The sequence below is a fragment of the Sinocyclocheilus anshuiensis genome, unplaced genomic scaffold (genome assembly GCF_001515605.1).
Source record: "Sinocyclocheilus anshuiensis isolate Anshui unplaced genomic scaffold, SAMN03320099.WGS_v1.1 scaffold253, whole genome shotgun sequence".
NCBI lineage: Eukaryota > Metazoa > Chordata > Actinopteri > Cypriniformes > Cyprinidae > Sinocyclocheilus > Sinocyclocheilus anshuiensis.
Window position 1 is genome coordinate 1,569,184 of NW_015537969.1, and position 19,551 is coordinate 1,588,734.

General features: G+C 38.3%; 1 protein-coding gene across 1 annotated transcript in view; it reads right to left on the minus strand.

Moving 5' to 3' along the window:
* The window catches only part of LOC107669919 (zinc finger MYM-type protein 4-like), a 31,823-nt gene extending 14,986 nt beyond the window's left edge, over positions 1–16,837 (minus strand). The window contains exons 1-10 of the mRNA XM_016462356.1: positions 16,662–16,837; positions 13,721–14,281; positions 13,351–13,403; positions 13,077–13,241; positions 12,008–12,080; positions 11,632–11,869; positions 11,247–11,376; positions 3,354–3,569; positions 3,125–3,275; positions 2,913–3,028 (exon numbers count right to left, since the gene is read on the minus strand). Of these exons, the coding sequence (XP_016317842.1) occupies positions 2,913–3,028; positions 3,125–3,275; positions 3,354–3,569; positions 11,247–11,376; positions 11,632–11,869; positions 12,008–12,080; positions 13,077–13,241; positions 13,351–13,403; positions 13,721–14,207 (1,629 nt within the window). The 5' untranslated portion in view covers positions 14,208–14,281; positions 16,662–16,837. The remainder of the gene's footprint in view (positions 1–2,912; positions 3,029–3,124; positions 3,276–3,353; positions 3,570–11,246; positions 11,377–11,631; positions 11,870–12,007; positions 12,081–13,076; positions 13,242–13,350; positions 13,404–13,720; positions 14,282–16,661) is intronic.
* Between the last annotated feature and the right edge of the window lie 2,714 nt (positions 16,838–19,551).

The following is a 19,551-nucleotide window of genomic DNA, read 5'->3' on the forward strand; positions in this document are numbered from 1 at the left end:
TAGAGTAGCACTTGTTGTTTGTCATTTCTCCGATCACAAATGCAGACATGGTTTTATGTTTATGCGGCACGATGCAACACAACGCGTAAAAAGACAGTATAAGTCATTATAATCTGTAATTATGTCCCCACTGGATGCAACAAATGCCTCGTTTATAATGGGTTTGAATGTTTTTGTCTCGTCGCTCCGGCCGGGACACGTCATCACAGTATGGTAAGGGATGTAACATTTCCATCACACGCTTAAGAGGTATTTGGCCAATCACAACGCACTGGATAGCTGGCCAATCACAGTACACATCGCTTTTCAGAACGATGAGCTTTGTAAAGATCGACGCGTTTCAGAAAGGCGGGGCATAGAGAAGAAACAATAATGTACAGTATGTGGAAAATGTTTTGAACCTTAAACCGCATTAATTTCGGTATTTACATCATTACACCAAATACACAAAATAATGTTCTTTTTAGCAACATCATATGACCCCTTTAAAGGGCACTTCGGGAAGGGTACGCCATTTGTAGGGATGTTCCAAACGAAAGTGAACAACTGAATCCCTTCATGAAAGGCCCTTCCAGAAGTCCGTTAGCGAAGGGAACATGCGATGGTCACTTCACGGAAGTGATTTCCGTTTGTGATCATGTGATCTTCAGTTAGGAGATCTTGCGATGCTTTTTAAAGCAAAGTTGGGGCTGATTTCGAGTTCACATACAAACGTAAGTAGAATAGGCTAATTTAATTTGTCTATTTTAATGTAAGACAACATTTTTCATCAGTGATAGAATTTAAGACGGTAGTGTAAGCAAGTTTAGTTTGAAAATGTTTAATAGTTAATAAGACAATTAGACAATATTTGAAAAAAATAATAATAAATATTTATTTGCAACAACTGATGGGAGTGCTGAAAGCTGCACGTACACGCAGCGTTGTCAAGGTAACATTTGGTCAGTCATTCCCTTCGCCAAGGGAGTTCCAAACGCTTACACAAGACAGTAATGCCATACACCCTTCAAAGAACACACTTCAAGGGCTCTGTCCTTTGAAGGGAGTAGGGCATAGGAATGCTCACTTCCGTTTTGGAATTCACCCATTGTCCCGGCTACTAGGCTATCGCATGTGAGGATCCTGCAGGTGGCCGATTGTTTATAGCCTTTTCTCACAGCAGCTGGAATAATTAAATGTATCATTTTGATGACGGATTGTAATCCAGAAAGGATTATGCGTTTATGGAACACATGTAAATGAAATGAAATTATATTCCAGTTTTAAATGTGCTCCTGATTAGATAGCCTAGACAACCAGTTCGAAGGGAGCATAATTTGCTTTTTGGGTTAAAAGAATTTCTTAATATGAAATATTTGAGTGGTATGACAATTAGAGATTAGACCGTACAGAAATTGAAATCTACTGCTTATACACACACTATACTCAGTCACGCAATGCTGATGTTGATAACATTAACAATTTGAGAATAAAGTATAACAATAATAATAATAATTTGCACAGTTTGATGTGATATGAGCTCATTTAGATTAAATCACCATTGGTAGCGCGATTTATTGTAATGCTTGTTTCCTCAATTGGTCAGAACAAACATGGCAGACTTGTTACTTGACAAGAACATTGTTCAGATGACAATATCCGGTGAAAATGCTTATTTGAGTCATACATTCCAAGACGTAGGCTAGAATCTGTGAGTGCAAAGTACACGGCGACAAAGAGGCAAAACTTACAGCTTTAAAACTCGTGATTTCAAATTATGCTGTGCTTCATGCATTTGCCCACTGCCATATTCATGTCATTTCCACTGTGTGCTGTATTTAATTATATTTTTTATTCAATATTTATTTGTGAAAAATACTTTGTCATCTAAAGCATGTTTAACACTTATTTTTTAATCCATTTTCAAATGACTTCAAATTTCTTAAACATTCATTAAAATAAATACAGTTATATTGGATTTGTATCGGCCACCCTGCTTTCCAAGATATCGGCTGTCAAAAAAACAATATCGGTTGACCACTATACAAAACACCTGGATTGCTCAGTAGCCCCTCACTGCAGAACACAAGATCCAGGGGGAGTGGTTAGGGGTGGAGATGGGTGGGTTTAGGGATCAGAGGGTGGAGACGGGTAGGTTTAGGTATATGTAAGGTATATATCCAGGACGCCCCCTGGATCTTGTGTTCTGTAGTGAGGACCATCTCGGATTGCTTACGAGACATTCGGTGCGTTCCAAATGGGATATATGACCCTCCGAAGGGCACTTTCGGAGTGAAAACAACTATGGCCGCCATATTGAAGGGTCGTTCCAAACAGAAATGCTCAAAACTGGCAACTTCAAAGGGCCCTTCGGAATGAAGGATTTCGAAGTATACAACTGATGGACACTTCGGGTTCCCATGATCCTTTGCGCAGATTCTTTGCATGATGACGGTGCCTTCATGTGGGCACATGATGACACAGAAGGGCACTTCAAGAAACAGTTGTTTGGTCCCCTACACCCTTCAACCCTTCGAAGCTCTCACTCCGGAGGGTAAAACCTTTGAAGGGATTAGGGCATAGGGATGAGCCCTTCCGAATGGAACGCAGTGATTGTTGTCACTACAGCTGCTCGAGCCCAGAGAAAATGGCAGGCAGCGTACAACTGGCTGGGGGCGGGAATATGCTAATGCCAGACAGTCTGTCAGCGGCTGTGGGCGGGGCATTCAGAAATTCAAAACGGCTTGATCATTAAGACTATTTAGGGTTTTTGAGGATTAAAAAAAAATTTTTTTGATAAATTTTTATCATTATAGGGTGGTTGTGTCACACACTGCTAATACATTTATATGCAAACACCATGTAAAAGTGAATTTTGCATCCGATGTCCCCTTTGAAATAGAGATCAGTAAACTAGTGTCAATAAACTCTACCTGATATGATACTACGCATGAAAAGGAGCAGAAGTTTTGGATGGTTCCGTCAGACATGGCTAGATGGTACTGAGGCGTTAGTTTAAGCTTGCAGCTGTTGCATTCCACTGGAGCACCTTGATTGCATGCAAACAAAAAGGACATTTGAGTATACTTCAAAAAGAGATTATCATTAAGAAAGCAGAATCTTAGTAAACAGCTGGTTATGTTACCTGAAGAACTGACAGTCTGAACTTTATTCGCTGTGACACAGCAAGTTGAACAGAAAAGTTCCCGGACACCCTCCGTGTTTGGACTGTCCACCATTTCTGCAACCGGGCGCATGGTACGACAAATTTTGCAGCCGACAGGTTTCAAACTTTTCTACAAAGAAAGATTAATTTATTTGATAGACTTGCAACAAATTATTGGACTATTATTTAGTTATTCATTTGCCATTACCTTTTTGAAGGCTACGAGGCAGTTTTGTTTGCAGAACTTCATGACACTGCCCTCTATCTGCAGACACGGACACTGACTGTCTGTGCCATAGCAATATCCTCCACAGTTCACACAGCTGTTCATGTTCAGATTATTGGAGGAACGGAACTGGTTGAAACAGATGTTGCTGCACAGCTTATGAATGGAGCCCATTAAGTTCACTTCGTGAGTGTAAGTCTATGAGAAATACAATTGCAACATGCAACATTTTAGATCTTTTGAAGATTTTATTTCTATATCGACCTTATAGGCAGGCAGAACTGTCACAGACAAATAAAGCAACTAAAACAAATATATGTTCAGAATAATAGTGTTTTCTACAGAACTATAAAGTAAAAATGTAAATGAATCACAAGAACATCCAGTCAGTTATGAAACTGAATATTTTTTCTAAATCTACACTCCATAAAATTGAAAGACTGCAAAAAAGAGATTTGTAAGAACTTAAGCAGCGTTGATAAAATTGGTTTCTTGAGCACCAAATCAGCTAATTTAATGATATATATAAAATAAGACATGGGGTAATAAAACCGTAGTTTTGATTACTGGATTTCATAGACCAGAGCCTTTGTTACAACATGTTGTGAAAATCATTTTGTCCTTTCATTCACATTAAACAAAACATTGATGTAACTTATGTGCGACACTTCCCCCCCCCCACTGTTTTGACATATTTCACATCAGGTGGGTAAAGACCTATCAATGTGGGATGCAACTGTGAGGGAACCAAAAGAGATTATATAAGAAAGAATGTTTTTGTTTACAGTTTATTTACAACAGCGTACAATATAATACAGACAGAAAGACAGATCAAATAAAAGAAAGACATAAGGGTCAAAACCAAAAGCACACAGTCACAGAGATTTGTGCCATTCCTGGAAACAATTTCTCGTCAGCTGAAGACACAAGTGCACGTCGCACGCCTGGCATTTCCAAGGAGTTTGCTTCTTCTTTCCATGCGCTGCTTTGCAGTGCACACAGATTCGCCGACCACTAGAGGCAACTTTCCTGGTATCGGTGCTCAGCGGAGCTCCTGGAACGGGCACATGGTCACTGCTGGCCCGTTTCTGTGGGATTTTCGGTGACACGCCACAAAGCTCTGCAATTAGCTGCTCCATAAACTCCTTGTGGGTCATGTTGCCGTATAACTCCTTGTGAATTGTGTAAGAGTTGGTGGCAGCAATGTCCAAGAAGTGTAAGAAGATCTTTCTGTACCACTTCAAGGTTTTGTGCTGTGCGGTGTAGTATTGCAACAGCTGATCGGACAGGTCAACGCCCCCCATGTATTGGTTGTACGCAGTAACAGGTGCAGGACAGGGGAATGTCTTTAAGCTCCATGTATCTTGTGCTTTCACTCTCCTCTGCACGGTGTCTCCTGTGTACGCAGGATGGATAGTGGAACACACAGACAACTCTCGTGTGTCCATCCACTTCACGAACACAAGCGGACCATTTCGAATCCATCTAATGGATCCCCTGGGGGAATTTTTAGTCAGTGAATTAGGTGCATTTTGTGGGCTGTTCTTCCTGTAGTCTCTGTAAGTACCACAAGCGCCATACTTCATCTCTAACATGTCTGTTAGGAGCTTTGGACTTGTGTAGAAATTGTCCATGTACACGTGGTACCCAGATCCCAAAACTTTTCTGTCCAAGAGAGACATCACCGTATCATACGGCAGTCCATTGCCTGTGGCAGTGTTGTTCTTTCCCGTGTACACAGAAAAGTCAACAGTGTATCCATTCGAAGAGTCCGCGAGGACAAACAGCTTGAAGCCCCACTTGGTTGGCTTGGCTTTCATGTACTGTGTCATGCCTGAGTTGGCTTTGCATGCCACCATTCTTTCATCCACAGCTAAATTTCGTCTAGGATGATAAATGGTTTTGCACGCAAGACGGATCGTGTCCATGAGGGGTTTGACCCTGAAAAGCCGGTCATATTCATTTGTGCCCTTCTTTTTGTCATTCTCCTTGTCCTCAGCTGGGTGACTCATGTGCATATTCCACGAAATGGTGCGGTATCTGTCCCTTGACATGATTGTGGCGGGAAAAGGAACAGAGAAAAGACTGCCTTGCCGCCAGTAATCTTTGATTGAGATCAACTTCACCATGCCCATGTAGAATATGAGTCCAAAGTAGCGGTACATTTCACTGACGCTGACATCTGTCCACTTGTATTTGCGACCCCTTGCAAGTGACCTGGCGGCCTGGGCATTTGTGTTGTAGCATAGAGTTGAGACAGCATTTTCAGTGAAAAAGAGCTTGAAGAGACTGAGGGGAGTGTACGAGTCAGTTGGCCACAACTGCGGTCCGGGTTCTCGTGCGGGCACGAATCTCAGAGTCTGTGGGACCAAGTCAACTTCAGTCTCTGCTTTCCACGTCAGAGCAGGCTGCTTGCTTGTCCTGGCCTTCTTTGCAACAGGCATCTGGTCAATGTCATTCTCCTCATTTCTGTTATCAAGAAAAAAACAACAAAAAAATGTGAGCATGATGACAACAGGATCAAAGCTATTTTTTTTTTACATTACTAATCGCTAATACTGCACACGCGTAGCAAAAACACATGCACGTTTATAGCACACTACAATCATTTATGCCTGATCAGATATTTGCAAACAAGCTAAAATTATAAGCCAACTAGTGTAAATATCACATTTCTATCAATATACACTACATTTCAAAAATTTGGGGTTTCTTATGCTCACCAAGGCTGCATTTATTCAAGCAAAACTACTGTGAAAACAGTAATATTGTGAAATTTCGATTTTTTTTTTTTTTTTTATGTAATTTATTTCTGTGATGGTAGAGCTGAATTTTAAGCAGACATTACTCTAGTTTTCAGTGTCACTTGATCCTTCAGAAATCATTCTAAAACTTGTTTGGTACTCAAAAAACATTTATGATCAGAGCTGCATATTTTCGTTTTGAATAGTGATAAAATTATGATCGATGAACAAAGTTCAAAAGAACAGCATTTATTTGAAAGGGACATATTTTATAAAATTTCTTCACTGCCAATTTTGATCAATTTAATGCATCTTTTATTAATAAAAGTATTCGATAAAAAAAAAAAAATCTAAAGCTCACTGATCCCAAACCTTTGAACAGTAGTGTATTATACAGCATAAAAAAAAAACATTTAGATGCAACGTCAAGATGTATTATGACCTATCCTATATCCAGGACAAACACATTTTACTCAAAATATAAACTATTAAAATTAACATTCAAACAACATGATAACGAAGTATGAATGACTTACTCATCAGAAAGGGCGTCCTCTGCTGGATCAAGGCGCTCTTCAAAATGCGACCATTCTTCATCTTGCTCCTCTTCTGAGGAAAAGGTGAATTCTTCCTCGCTGTCCAGGACCGTCTCAAGAGTTTCCTCACACGTGCAGTGTGCCATCTTCCAAAAGCGATGAAAAGTGAATGAATCGGATGAAGCTAGAAGCTATTTTTATCACATTGATAGGGGAGCTTTAACCATGCTTGTATGCAACCGTATGAATAGCGCGCTCTGCGGGTAGGGATGAGGCACAAAAACGGTACCTAACCAAACATTAATCGTTCGAGTAAATAATTCGCATGCATAAATAACGCGGGAATACAGCGAATTGGAAGAGTTTCGTTATCGTTCGGTCTGTACATCGCGCTGTTCTTATTGACATCTATGGATTCGCAGCGTAATCTATTGTGTAGGCGCCTTCCTCACCGTCGCTTGACTGACAGCGGCAGCTCTCTCCTCACACACACGCAGAGACGGAGAGAAAGTGAGTCTTATAAACCACGTAGTACTGACGCGCTAAATGTTAATGGTGCTCTTACTTTTTTCCCTATCAAAATGACTTAGATCGTTTATTATTTAGGCCGTTCGCATCATTCGGCAGATGGACGATAAGAAGCAAGCGGTAATCCCATTGGCTAGCGCTCACCTCTCCGGCTCCGCCAATCAGCTCTGGCGAACGCAGACAATGTGATTAATATTCATGAGCCAGACCTCAGAGCGACAATGAGCTACAACCACTGATCAATAAATATTCTCTATTATAGATCAGTGGCTACAACAAACAACCTACCTGAGGAAAGATGCGAGCAAAAGTCGTTTTTTTTGCAAGTAAAAGCAGATGAAAATATTTTACATTTGCGTGCTTTTATTAGTGGTATTAGTTTTTCCCCCCACAGAAACAATGGAGCACCACCACCAAGCTCATTTTAATATGAATCCAAACTTATATATTTGCATTCATACATACTTGCCACGTTTTAGTTTATTATTCAAACTTCTATCAAAAATGCTTGCATTTAATTTAGTTATGCTTTCAAAAAATATCAAAAGAATAGTAATTGAGATTTTTTTTTGATCATTCCCGAGCCACTACAAAGCAGATCTATTTGGTTTGGATAAGTAACAATAAAATATATTCCTCATGATGCACAAGTTATTGATATATAATATATTATATTATATTATATAATTTTACTTTTATCTGAAAAGAGGACTTTGGACCACTGAGCAACAGTCCAGTTCTTTTACTCCTTAGCCCAGGTAAGATGCTTCTGACGTTGTTTCTGTTTCAGAAGTGGCTTGGTAGCCCTTTTCCTTTAGACGTCAGAGCGTGGTGACTCTTGATGCACTGACTCCAGCTTCAGTCCACTCCTTGTGAAGCTGTCCCAAGTGTTTGAATCGGCTTTGCTCAAGTTTTTGGTTTTCTCAAGCCTGCGGTCATCCCTGTTGCTTGTGCACCTTTTCCTACCCATTTTCTTCTTTCCAGTCAACTTTGCATTTAATATGCTTTGATACAGCACTCGGTTTCAGTAATGACCTTCTGTGACTTACCTTCTTTGTGGAGGGTGTCAATGATTGTCTTCTGGACCATTTCCAAGTCAGCAGTCTTCCCCATTATTGTGGTTTCAAAGAACAAGAGATACCCGGAATTTATACTGTAGGGATGGTCATTTAATGAAACTCAAAATATTCTAATATTTTAAGATACTGGAGTTTTGACTTTCATGAGCTATAAGCTCGAATCATCAAAATTAAAACAAAAAAACTTTTGAAATGTTTTACTTTACATGTTATGAATCTAGAATATATGAAAGTTTCACTATTTGAAATAAGTTACAACAAAAAATTAACTTTTTCCATGATATTAAAATTTTTTGAGATGCACCTATATATACACATACATATATTAGATGGCGGAAGCACACAATGACTGTTTTCTGCATTACACAAAAGTAATTTTGTTATTTTGAGAGGCCACAAATGAAATCAGACCTATTACGGTTTTGAATGATGTCTTCATTAAATCTGCATAACCATAAATACCAAGAGTACCTTAAGTCAATAAAAAAATAGACTTGTCACAACTTACATATTATTGCTCTTTTGTTGGTTTTGATTGCTTCTATTGTCCTCATTTGTAAGCCGCTTTGGATAAAAGCGTCTGCCAAATGACTAAATGTAAAAAGGTAGTTATCACGCTGAAGCCTCAAGTGGGTTAAATACACTAATTAGTGCTTGCTTCATTTAAAGTCAAACGTAACTGAAATTTAAGACCTGCGATTCAATGAGTGAGTCAGATGTTACCTGATGTGTAACCGCTCTAACAGATTCAATGAGCGAAGAAAAAAAAATTCTTGACTGGATCAAGTAACTAATCTAACTATTTTTGTGCAATTTATTATGGGAACTCAAAATACTTATTTGAGTTATATGTTTGTTTTTGAGTACATCCAGAAAAGATAATGCAAAAGGAAGCTGTGTCGTCTTGACATTATTTCACAGTACCCAGATCACCTAAATTTAAGGCTTGTTCACACCAAAATGTTTGGCACTAATATTCAGTGCATCCACTTGTGACAGAAGGAAGGAAGTAAAATGTCTCCGGGTTACCTAATGTAACCTTGGTTCCCTAAGAGGAGGGAATGAGACACAGTATACATACAGTATCTCACAGAAGTGAGTACACCCCTCACATTTTTGTAAATATTTTATTATATCTTTTCATGTGACAACACTGAAGAAATGACACTTTGCTACAATGTAAAGTAGTGAGTGTACAGCTTGTATAACAGTGTAAATTTGCTGTCCCCTCAAAATAACTCAACACACAGCCATTAATGTCTAAACCGCTGGCCACAAAAGTGAGTACACCCCTAAGTGAAAATGTTCAAATTGGGCCCAAAGTGTCAATATTTTGTGCGCCCATCATTATTTTCCAGCACTACCTTAACCCTCTTGGGCATGGAGTTCACCAGAGCTTCACAGGCTGCCACTGGAGTCCTGTAGATAAAAGCACTATGAGCAGTGAAAGTGCTGCCATTGTCGTGGTATGCATATGCACAAGTACATGAAAGCATTACAAGGGCATGCAAATATTTGCATGTTTATCAAACAAGCCAGGCTTATTTCAGTTAGTCTGACTTATTTTGAACCAAATCAACTGACAATAAGTCAGACTAAGTGAAATAAACCTGGCTTATTTGGTAAACCTGTTTTATGAAAAATTAATCCAAATTAAAATGTTGACTAGGGATGTGCGGGTCTAGTCGACTAAACGGTACAGCTCCTACTAGTCGACACTGAAAACAATAGTCGATTACACGACAGAAAAAAGACCTTGATTTTATCATTCAAATTACCGTCATTTTAACATTGCATTTAAAACATTTTAAATAAGTTAAACTAAAAAGTTTATCTGGGCGGAAACTATATTTTTACCTCAGACCTCACATGCGTTTTCTTCGTGTCAGTTGCGGCAAGTTCAAAAATGACCATGCGAAAGACGAGAAGGTGTGGGATTATTTTGAATTAGAAGGAAACGGAAAAGTTTTGAGTAAACTGTGTAATGTCAAATTGTCTTACAATAACTCTACTGGAGCGATGTGTAATCATATTCAATACAGCCACGTAGGCGTTAGCTTAGAGACTAGCCAAAGCCAGCAAATGTCAATCACGTCATTCACTACAACCCGCCGGTGCTGCGATCCCGTCCGCACCGTCTATTCCTCTAACAAAGACCCACTTTGGTGCGGGATGTCCAGGCGCTGTCTGAAACTCTACCGGCTTGCTTTTCGTTATCTCTGCGTGCCTGCGACTTCAGTTCCTGCCGAGCGCGTTTTTTCAAGTGCGGTAATTTTATTGTTAATCGCCTCAGGTCCCGTCTTTCACCAGACCACGTTAATAATTTCACTGAACAAATAACGCATGGTCTAAGTAAGTAAAATGGGCATTGTTGCATTTTGTTTTTAGACATATAGCCTACACGAAGTACGTTTTTAAAAGCCGTTTTAATGCTATTTCTTATCCTATTGTTTTTGACTTTTAATATGTTGGCTAACGTTATATGAAGATTAAGATTTCTGTCAGGTTATTGATTGATTTTCCATTGTTCTGCATTTCCCCAGCTGATTTGAATAAATAAACTATGCTTTGGCCGACGTTGAGTATATAGCCTACTCTTCTTTTTTTTCTTTTTAACGACCGCCTAAAATGAAATGATGATAACGCGAGGCAAGTGTGCGGCAAGCGGAATTCATTGAGGGATTTGACAGTGTGATTCATAGATTAAGTATTTCAAATATAGGCTATTATATATGCTACACGCACAGAGGTTTTTTTTTTCTTACCATCTTTTGGGGGTTTCTTGCTTTTAGACTAGTCGACTAGTCGGATACAAAACTTTAGTTTAAACGAGAGTCAAATCAGTCGTCGCGCACATCCCTAATGTTTACATTTGTGTTGTTGTGAACAGGCCTTTAGGGGCAAAACATGATTTATTTTACGGGCCGCATTCTCAGTAGCGACGATCCAGTGAAGGACACACCTGCACAGATAGAGATGGCCACTTACCATTCCTGTCTTATGACAAACACTGCACTTGAAGCTTAAAGCGCTGAGGCATTTCTGACTGCAGAACTCCTTCACAGTCCCTGACATGTCCACCGGGGCATTGATCACATCCTTCGGGTCAAGAATGTCTCTGTAGGGGAAGAGGCATTTGCATCCTTAAAGGGTATGTTAAACACCATTGCTGTATTTAAATTTGTATTATATATTATTCTTTGCATTTTTTAAATAAAGGAGTACGTTATTATAATATGGTTAGGTCTTAGGGTGGTAAGTTAAGTTCCTATTTACAAACGTTATTTAAATACAATACAATGTAATGCACCTAGTATGATCATTTTAAAAGTTACATTTTAGAAAAAAATGAAAACAAGACTTTTAGGCATACTTGTGGCAGTGGTGACATTGTTTCTTCTGAGGTATCTTGACCACCACATTAGAGGTGGTGCAGAGACACTGAGGTGAACAGTAGAGTTTAGGACAGCCTTTGCGCTGGAAAGCCGTCTGTCCCTTTAAGAGAACTTTGTTACATCCTGTGCAGACCACACCAATTGGATTGGCAGGGGCCAGAGAATGAAGGGATAGTGTAGGGACTGGTGCCACCTTTGCTGGAGCAGCTGCTGGAACTGCAGTCACATGAAGAAAAATTTGGAAGAAATATAACAAGAAACTTAATAAATTAAATTGAACCATTTATCATCACATCTATTCACTCATATAGTAAATGGTAAAAGAACATCATAATATATTTTCAGCGCTCGTACCAATGGATGTGGTATTTCCTCCTACAGAGAAAACTGCGCTGATCTTGATCGAATCAGGTGTCTGGGTGAACTCCTGAAAACACGAACACAATGAAAAAAGCTAAAAAACAAGTTTCCATGAAACATTTTATACCTTACTTAACGGTACCCCTGATTTAACCTGAAGTAATGTAAATTTAGCTCATGTTTTTATTGCCTGTCACATGGTTTGGCTTCTTGCAGTTATTTCATTCATCTAATTGACTATTTGGCATTTTAAATACCATTTTGGGTTCATTTTCCAGCTCAGTAGTAGGAGGAAAGAAAAAATATTCTTTAAAGATTGCATTAAATTGATCAAAAGTGACGGTAAAGGCATAACAAAACATTCTGTTCTTTTGAACATCGTATTCAAAGAATCCTGTAAAAAATGTTTTATGGTTTCCACAAAAAATATGAAGTGTTTTCAACACTGATAAGAAATGTCACATGAGCAGCAAATCAGCATGTTAGAATGATTTTTGAAGGATCATGTGACATTGAAGTTGCTGAAAATGTCACAGGAATAATTACATTTTAAAATATATTAAAAGAGAAACAAACAATATTTCACTATATTACGGTTTTTACTATATTTTTGATCCAATAAATGCAGCACTAGTGAGCATAAGAGACATCTGTGAAAAAAAAAGAAAAAAAATCTTACAAACCTCAAACTTTTAAACAGTAGGTGTGTGAATTAAACTCGTTAATTTAACTTCAATTAAATTGTTCATCACAATTATTCATATTACAATCAGTTGTCAGACAGAATCATGACAACCCTACATAAATAGTGTAACATTTTATAGCTTTTAAAACATAGTATAGTTTGGTAAACCATCTATACAAGCATTCTGATGTTAGACACTCTAAAACATATCCATACTCCTGTGCTGATTTTTCAGAGAACTGGTATAATTACAAACATACACATATTGAAAAGACACTGTGAACACAAAGTTTTTTTTTTTTTTAAATACAATCCTCAAATGCACTGGTAGCTTAATTAAAAAATAAATAAAAGTCAGAAATCAGTGGTGAAACTCACAGCTGCTGTGTCAGGCTCATCTTTAATGTTTCCCACTGGCCGCAGTGACACCGACGGTTTCTCATACTCCTCATCCACTGGCTCATCCTTCACCTTCACTGGTAGGGCAGCAGAGAGCTGGGCCACTTGAGGTTTCACCTCAGCTTTTAACACTGACTCTGTTTGCTGGATTTAGATGGAGAGGATTTTAGTTTTAGGAGTTTACTTCCTCCATGGATTAACAAGCAAACTCAATGAACTTTAATGGTAAACATAAAATAGTGATTGTGCTTACCAAGAAAGGTGGCTCCGTTTTCTCTCTTTTTATGGGTTTAGGGAAAGATTTTCCTGTTAAATGTAAAGATGTAGAAAAAAAACCCCAGTCAATTGTGTTACTCAGTTTCATTTCGTTAAATGAATAAATGTACAAAAATATAAATGATAAAGCATCATTTTCAATATATTAAAACTTTCGAAAAACACATATTTAGGAATTCAACTACATTTTGAATTTCATGGAATGCTTTTCCATGGCTGTGAAATAATGTTCAGAAATGAACACATCAATACACAGAATCATAAATCAATATCAGTAACTACCAAAATGTGTTTGCAAGTCATCTCAACGGGACACATCTTGTAACAGGCAAAATGTTCACACCAACCTGCATCATCTGATCCATCTACCTCCATCCTCCCATCGCGATCCTCAGCCTGGTCCACATCTATTGCGGTTTCATTGGTAAGGTCTTCGACTTTAGCAATCACAAGCTCTTCTGAACACCATGCTGCATCCTCTGCGACGTTCCTCACTTCATTCTTTTCTTCTTCTCCAGCATTCTTCTGCTCAGAGTGTTCCTGCGCACAATTTTCTTCTTCTTCATTCTGGTCAGTTACATTGCTCTTTTCTGGTCTGTTTTCTTGGTCCACACCCAACTGTTGTCTTAAATCCGGATCTTCCTCCATCTCCTCTGGAAGCTTCTCTACTTCCTCCTGCTCCATCTTTTGGCTTTCCATAAGTCTGTTTTGACGGCTTGGTTCATTTACACCAGCCTCAGTGGCATCCAGCAGGCATGACTCCACTGCATCTGGCTTCACTTCTGAACCAGCTGCATCTCCTGGAAGTTGTTCTGTTGAATCCTCACTAGCCATAGGGACACCTGTGACAGACGTAGAGCCCAGCGGTAAAACCGTCTCTGTAGACTGTGAGGGGCCAGACTTCACTCCTGAAAGTGAGAAATGAAGACATTTGTTCATAGAGCAGAGTTCAACAATAAGAATGGCCTGGGGCTCTCTATCAGGTCTGTACAGTATTATCACATTATTATACAGCCAAACTTGCTTAACCCTGCAAGGCCCACTGTTGTAATATTACAACATCAGTTTTAGCTTGACTAAAATAAAGCTGCTCATGTTTTTTTCTCTAAGGCCACATTTACACAACTAATAGGTCCTATTGTTTAGTCTTGCAACGCTACTGGATGCTAGATTTTAAAAATAGGCCTGTTTACCTGGCCATAAACTCACACATCCTGCGAACTTCCCATGAAGCACATCTTGTTTTACTGGACTTGATAAATCTACATTCAAGTAAGCAAAATGCCTAAAATTTTTTTTTTTTCTGTGATTAGCAATATGTCTAGATCATGTAGATATTGAGGTATTGTTGAATGCATTGATCATTTTAGATTTTGAGCTTATTGCGCTTTATAGCATATTGTAATTTTACAACATTGGGTTAAAGGTTTAGCAAAATTTGCCTGTGCACCTTTCACATTACATGGATGAATTGTGCTTCTCACTTGTTCCATATGAAAAAAATTATTAATAGAAACATACTGTTTTTGATCATTCACAAGTTTTAAATGTCTTTTTTTTTTTACCATTCTGAGATTCAATCAAGATTTTATTATTATTAAATAAGTGCAAGTTGAATAAAATTATTTCTTTGAGAATTTTAAAGTATTTGTGTATTAATATTTTAGACTATCTGTATCTTATTTATAAAATGTCCTGTTGTTTTTTCTAGGTTTTGCTTGTTTGCCCAAATATCTGCTTAATGCATGAGGGACAAGTGATAATGTTCTGGAATGTGTGGGTATCAGTGCTATTAGCATGATAACTAAAGGACACAATAAGCTATCAGACAGTATTGTGTGAATTCTGTGGAATGGGTGAATTCTGTGAATGGGTGAATTCTTTAAAACGTGTATGATTGGGATTAATTTGCAATGATATTTTTAGCCTGGAAACTAATCATTATTCTTTTTTTTTTTTCCATTTTAGAATGTCACCAGCCAAGAAAGACTGTCTCATATACGCATGATATCACTGATACCATCCAAAATGGGAACAGAGACTTTGAGATGGACTCTGATACAAGAGAAGAAAGTTTTCAAGTCAAGTCATGATGAATGTTTTAAAGCTTTCATTCAGTTTATCAGGTATTGCAAATGTAACCTGAACATTTTTATAATAAATGTTTTTTTCTTCCATAAAATGTGACTTATTTCATCATTGTGATTATTAGTGTGTATACATATTTAGACTATTGTTATGATGATACAGAAGCAATACACCCTGCAAATGAACCGTCAGATGTATCTACAATCTACAAATCTACATTTGTTCATACAGTGAGTAAAATCATTGAAATTCTGCTACCCAAGAGCCCAACGCTGCAATATTACAACATTTCCCTAAAAACCGACTAAAATGTTAAAAATGTAAAAGCCCATTATTTCTGCATTAGATACCTCCTACGACAACATTAAAAAGGTGAACATTTTTCACAGTTTTTTCTATATTTGGGTCTTTCAGGGTTAAGTGCATTTCAATTGTTGAGAAATTCTGCGAGTTAAAATATGAAATGAATTACTTCCTTGAAGGAAAGGCTAGACTTGGTAGAAAATTAAACTACGGAATATTTTGCGCCATACGCCATTGTTTATTCACGGAAAATAATGCACAATTAACAATATACTATTTTTCATGAAAAAAAAGTTTTATATCAAATGTTGCAATTAACTATTAATCGTATTTGCGGCAGCAAAAAGTTAAAACCGAATAAAAACATTTATATTATCTTTCACAGTATTCGGAATGAAAACATCCCCATTGTTGCAATATTTAATATTTAAATTGCGATAAACTAGTTATTTTTCAAATACTACACACCTACTTCAAACCATATCAACCTCTACAATGGACTTTAGTCTACTGTCTGCATCAAACGCTTCTGTACTTTTGCAACTGCTGCACAAGGCATGAAGTCCCAGGACTACAAACATGCATCCTTGGCTAATATCGTCACAGGTTAATACATAGCATACCAAACAATATTCCCAAATCTCAATACTGCCTTAATTCTGTTTTATATTATGAACACGCCGTTCTATTGTCGTTAGCTCGCAATTCGATAAAAATGAAAACAACAACAAAATACTCCAACATAAAAGGCTTTAAAATATGAATGCAAAGTTAGCTGTAGCCAGACCGAGCGTACAAATGTGAACCACGCTGCAGGGCATGCATATTTTGCAGCGAATCTCTGCAGAGATGATAAACAACACGCGGGCCAACCTTTTCAACAGTTCAAACACTCACCTTAAAACGCCTGACGTATTCTTTCAACAGTCCCTCTCAAAAGACAGTCGATAAACAACCCCTGCGAGACGCACAGTTGATTACTTCTGCATTAAAACATCGAAATACTGCAAAAGTTGCTGAAACGGAATAAACTAGATGGCTGGCTGGCTCCCCCGCGAAAGCTCTTCCCCCTCTGCGTGCTGCAGTGCATTATGGGTTCTTCTTCTTCTTCTTTGGTGTTTATTGGCGGTTGGCAACCTGACTGGTGCATTACCGCCACCGACTGGAATAAAGTATGGATCAGGATTTTGCTTGTAGGACAAAATAAACCATAAAAAACAATCAAAACAAATAAACAAACTAGAAATTAAAACAAGACAAAAAAAAAAAAAAAAAACAATCAAAAAGACTATATTCTTTTATATGAGTCGATTTAACCAAATTATGGTGACAAAAAATTCCCGTGTCATGATTCCGGACTATAATCCCCTGCCTTGGTTTTTGGATTTTCTTCTTCTTTAGATTTGTGCATTATGGGTGAGGCGCACAACATAGGTTGTACGCTATCGATTTATTTCCGCGAATCGGCTCCTTCGAGCAGTTCGTTTCATTGATTCAGTTACAATACATAGCCACTTTACCGATTTTTCGTATTTGTTCGTATTGAATCGGTTAACGTGGTTGATTAAACATGTCCGAGTAAATAAACGATATTTTCCCTGCTGTTTGTTTTCCAGCAGGGTTATCATCACTGTATATATTATATACTCAGCAAAAAAGAAACGGCCTCTCAGTTTCAACTGATTTATTTCCAGCATATTTCTCAACATGCGTCAATATTTGCATGAACACAAAAAGACTCAACATCTGAACAAGTTTCACAGATATGTGACGAACAGATAATAAGTCCCTGAACAAAGAGAGGGTCAATATCAAAAGTAGCAGGCAGTATCTGGCCACGAGCTGCTTTAAAGAGCATATTGGTTAGAGCCCCCAGTGAGTCAATGTATAGTGTATGGAACTAATGTAGGAACTAGATTTTCTTTAAAATATACATATAAATACGCTACTGAGTCTTCTGAAATAGTTTTCCTTTGAATTTTACTTCTGCATCTGAAAAGACCCAAACCGGAAGTGACGTAACGGGAGGGCACGCGGTCAATTTAAACAATAGAAAAATAATGGCTGAGTTGGAAAGCCTAGGGCCTAGGCAGCTGACTTGCTGCTTTATCAGGCAATGAATTTGCAGGCAGCGTTTTTGCATGAAGGCACCTCATAAAACTGATTTCAGACAGGCATCTGAGGCAGCGTAACGGTTTAATGATCTACAACAAAATATAACTTGTTTTGGTGATAACTAAATGAATATTTAATTACTATAATACTGGTTTCTCAGTCAGAAATATACATTTACACACAAACTGACCACCGAACAGCAACTTTCAGACGCCATCTTTATTTTTTTAGCTCAACCATCACGGAATGGAATGCACAGGATTGTGGGATATCAAAGGCAGCGATGGATAAATCTATGCTGCCTTCAAAATTCATCAGGAGAAGGTACCTCCGGAGACAAGGGCTGCGTCCGAAAGCTCTAAAATACTGCGTTCAGAGGCAGCATTCCAAGACAGGAAGGCATCAAGGCACGTCCAAACCCAAATTCTGCTTTACTTCCTGTCTACATTTCTGGACCTTGATCATGTAAGGACCCTTGCTGTCTATGGGAGGGTCAGAGAGCTCACGGGATGCATCAAAAATATCTTAATTTGTGTTCCGAAGATAAACAAAGGTCTCACGGGTTTGGAATGACATGAGGGTGAGTAATTAATGACAGAATTATTGGGTGAACTAACCCTTTAATACCACAGCACAAAATAAACATGACTAAACATCCGAAGGTAAGTTAAAAGAAAAAGTACAACTTTACAATTCATATCCTGTCTCATATAATCGCTCAATCAGTGTTTCAGTCAATATAACGGCTTGTAAACAATGAGTATGTTTACATGGACAACAATATTCCGATTTTAACATGATTAAGACAATACTCTGATTAAGAATTTACCATGTAAACAGAGATTTTTGATTACCTTATTCCGGCTAAAGTTATACTCGAAGTAAACACAAATCGAATTAAGACGTGGAGTCTACTTCACCAAGCTACTGTTATAAGCATGAGCCCCGTCAGACTGGTCGTGGCGGCGGTGTTGCAACAATATATAGTGATATTCTCAATGTTACTCAGAAGACAGGATACAAGTTTAACTCATTCTAAATACTTATGCTTAATGTTACACTGTCAGATATGCAAAAGAAATGTATCGTATCTCTTGCTCTGGCTACTGTGTATAGACCACCAGGGCCGTATACAGATTTCCTAAAAGAATTAGCAGATTTCCTCTCGGACCTATTGGTTACTGTTGATAAAGCGCTAATTGTCGGCGATTTTAACATTCACGTTGATAATACTGTGACGAGAGGGGCGGGGCCGAGAGCCGTGGGAACGGAGCGAGGCTGGTGGAGTAAATGCTAATGCGCGACACCTGCTTCACTCACCGGTCTCGAGTACCACGGATTAAAATCTGCCGGTTCCCGCCTCCTTCTTCCCGACCTACGAACGTTGTTACAAATGATGCATTAGGACCATTAGGACTTGACCTAATAAACTCTTTTGGAGTCAAGCAAAACGTCACCGGGCCCACTCATCGTTTTAATCATACGCTAGATTTATTATATCGCATGGAATTGATCTTACTGATATAGATATCGTACCTCAAAGCGATGATGTTACTGACAATTTCCTTGTATCGTGCATGCTGCGTATTACTAATATTAACTATATGGCCCCGTGTTATCGTCCGGGCAGAACTATTGTTCCAGCCACCAAAGACAGATTCACAAATAACCT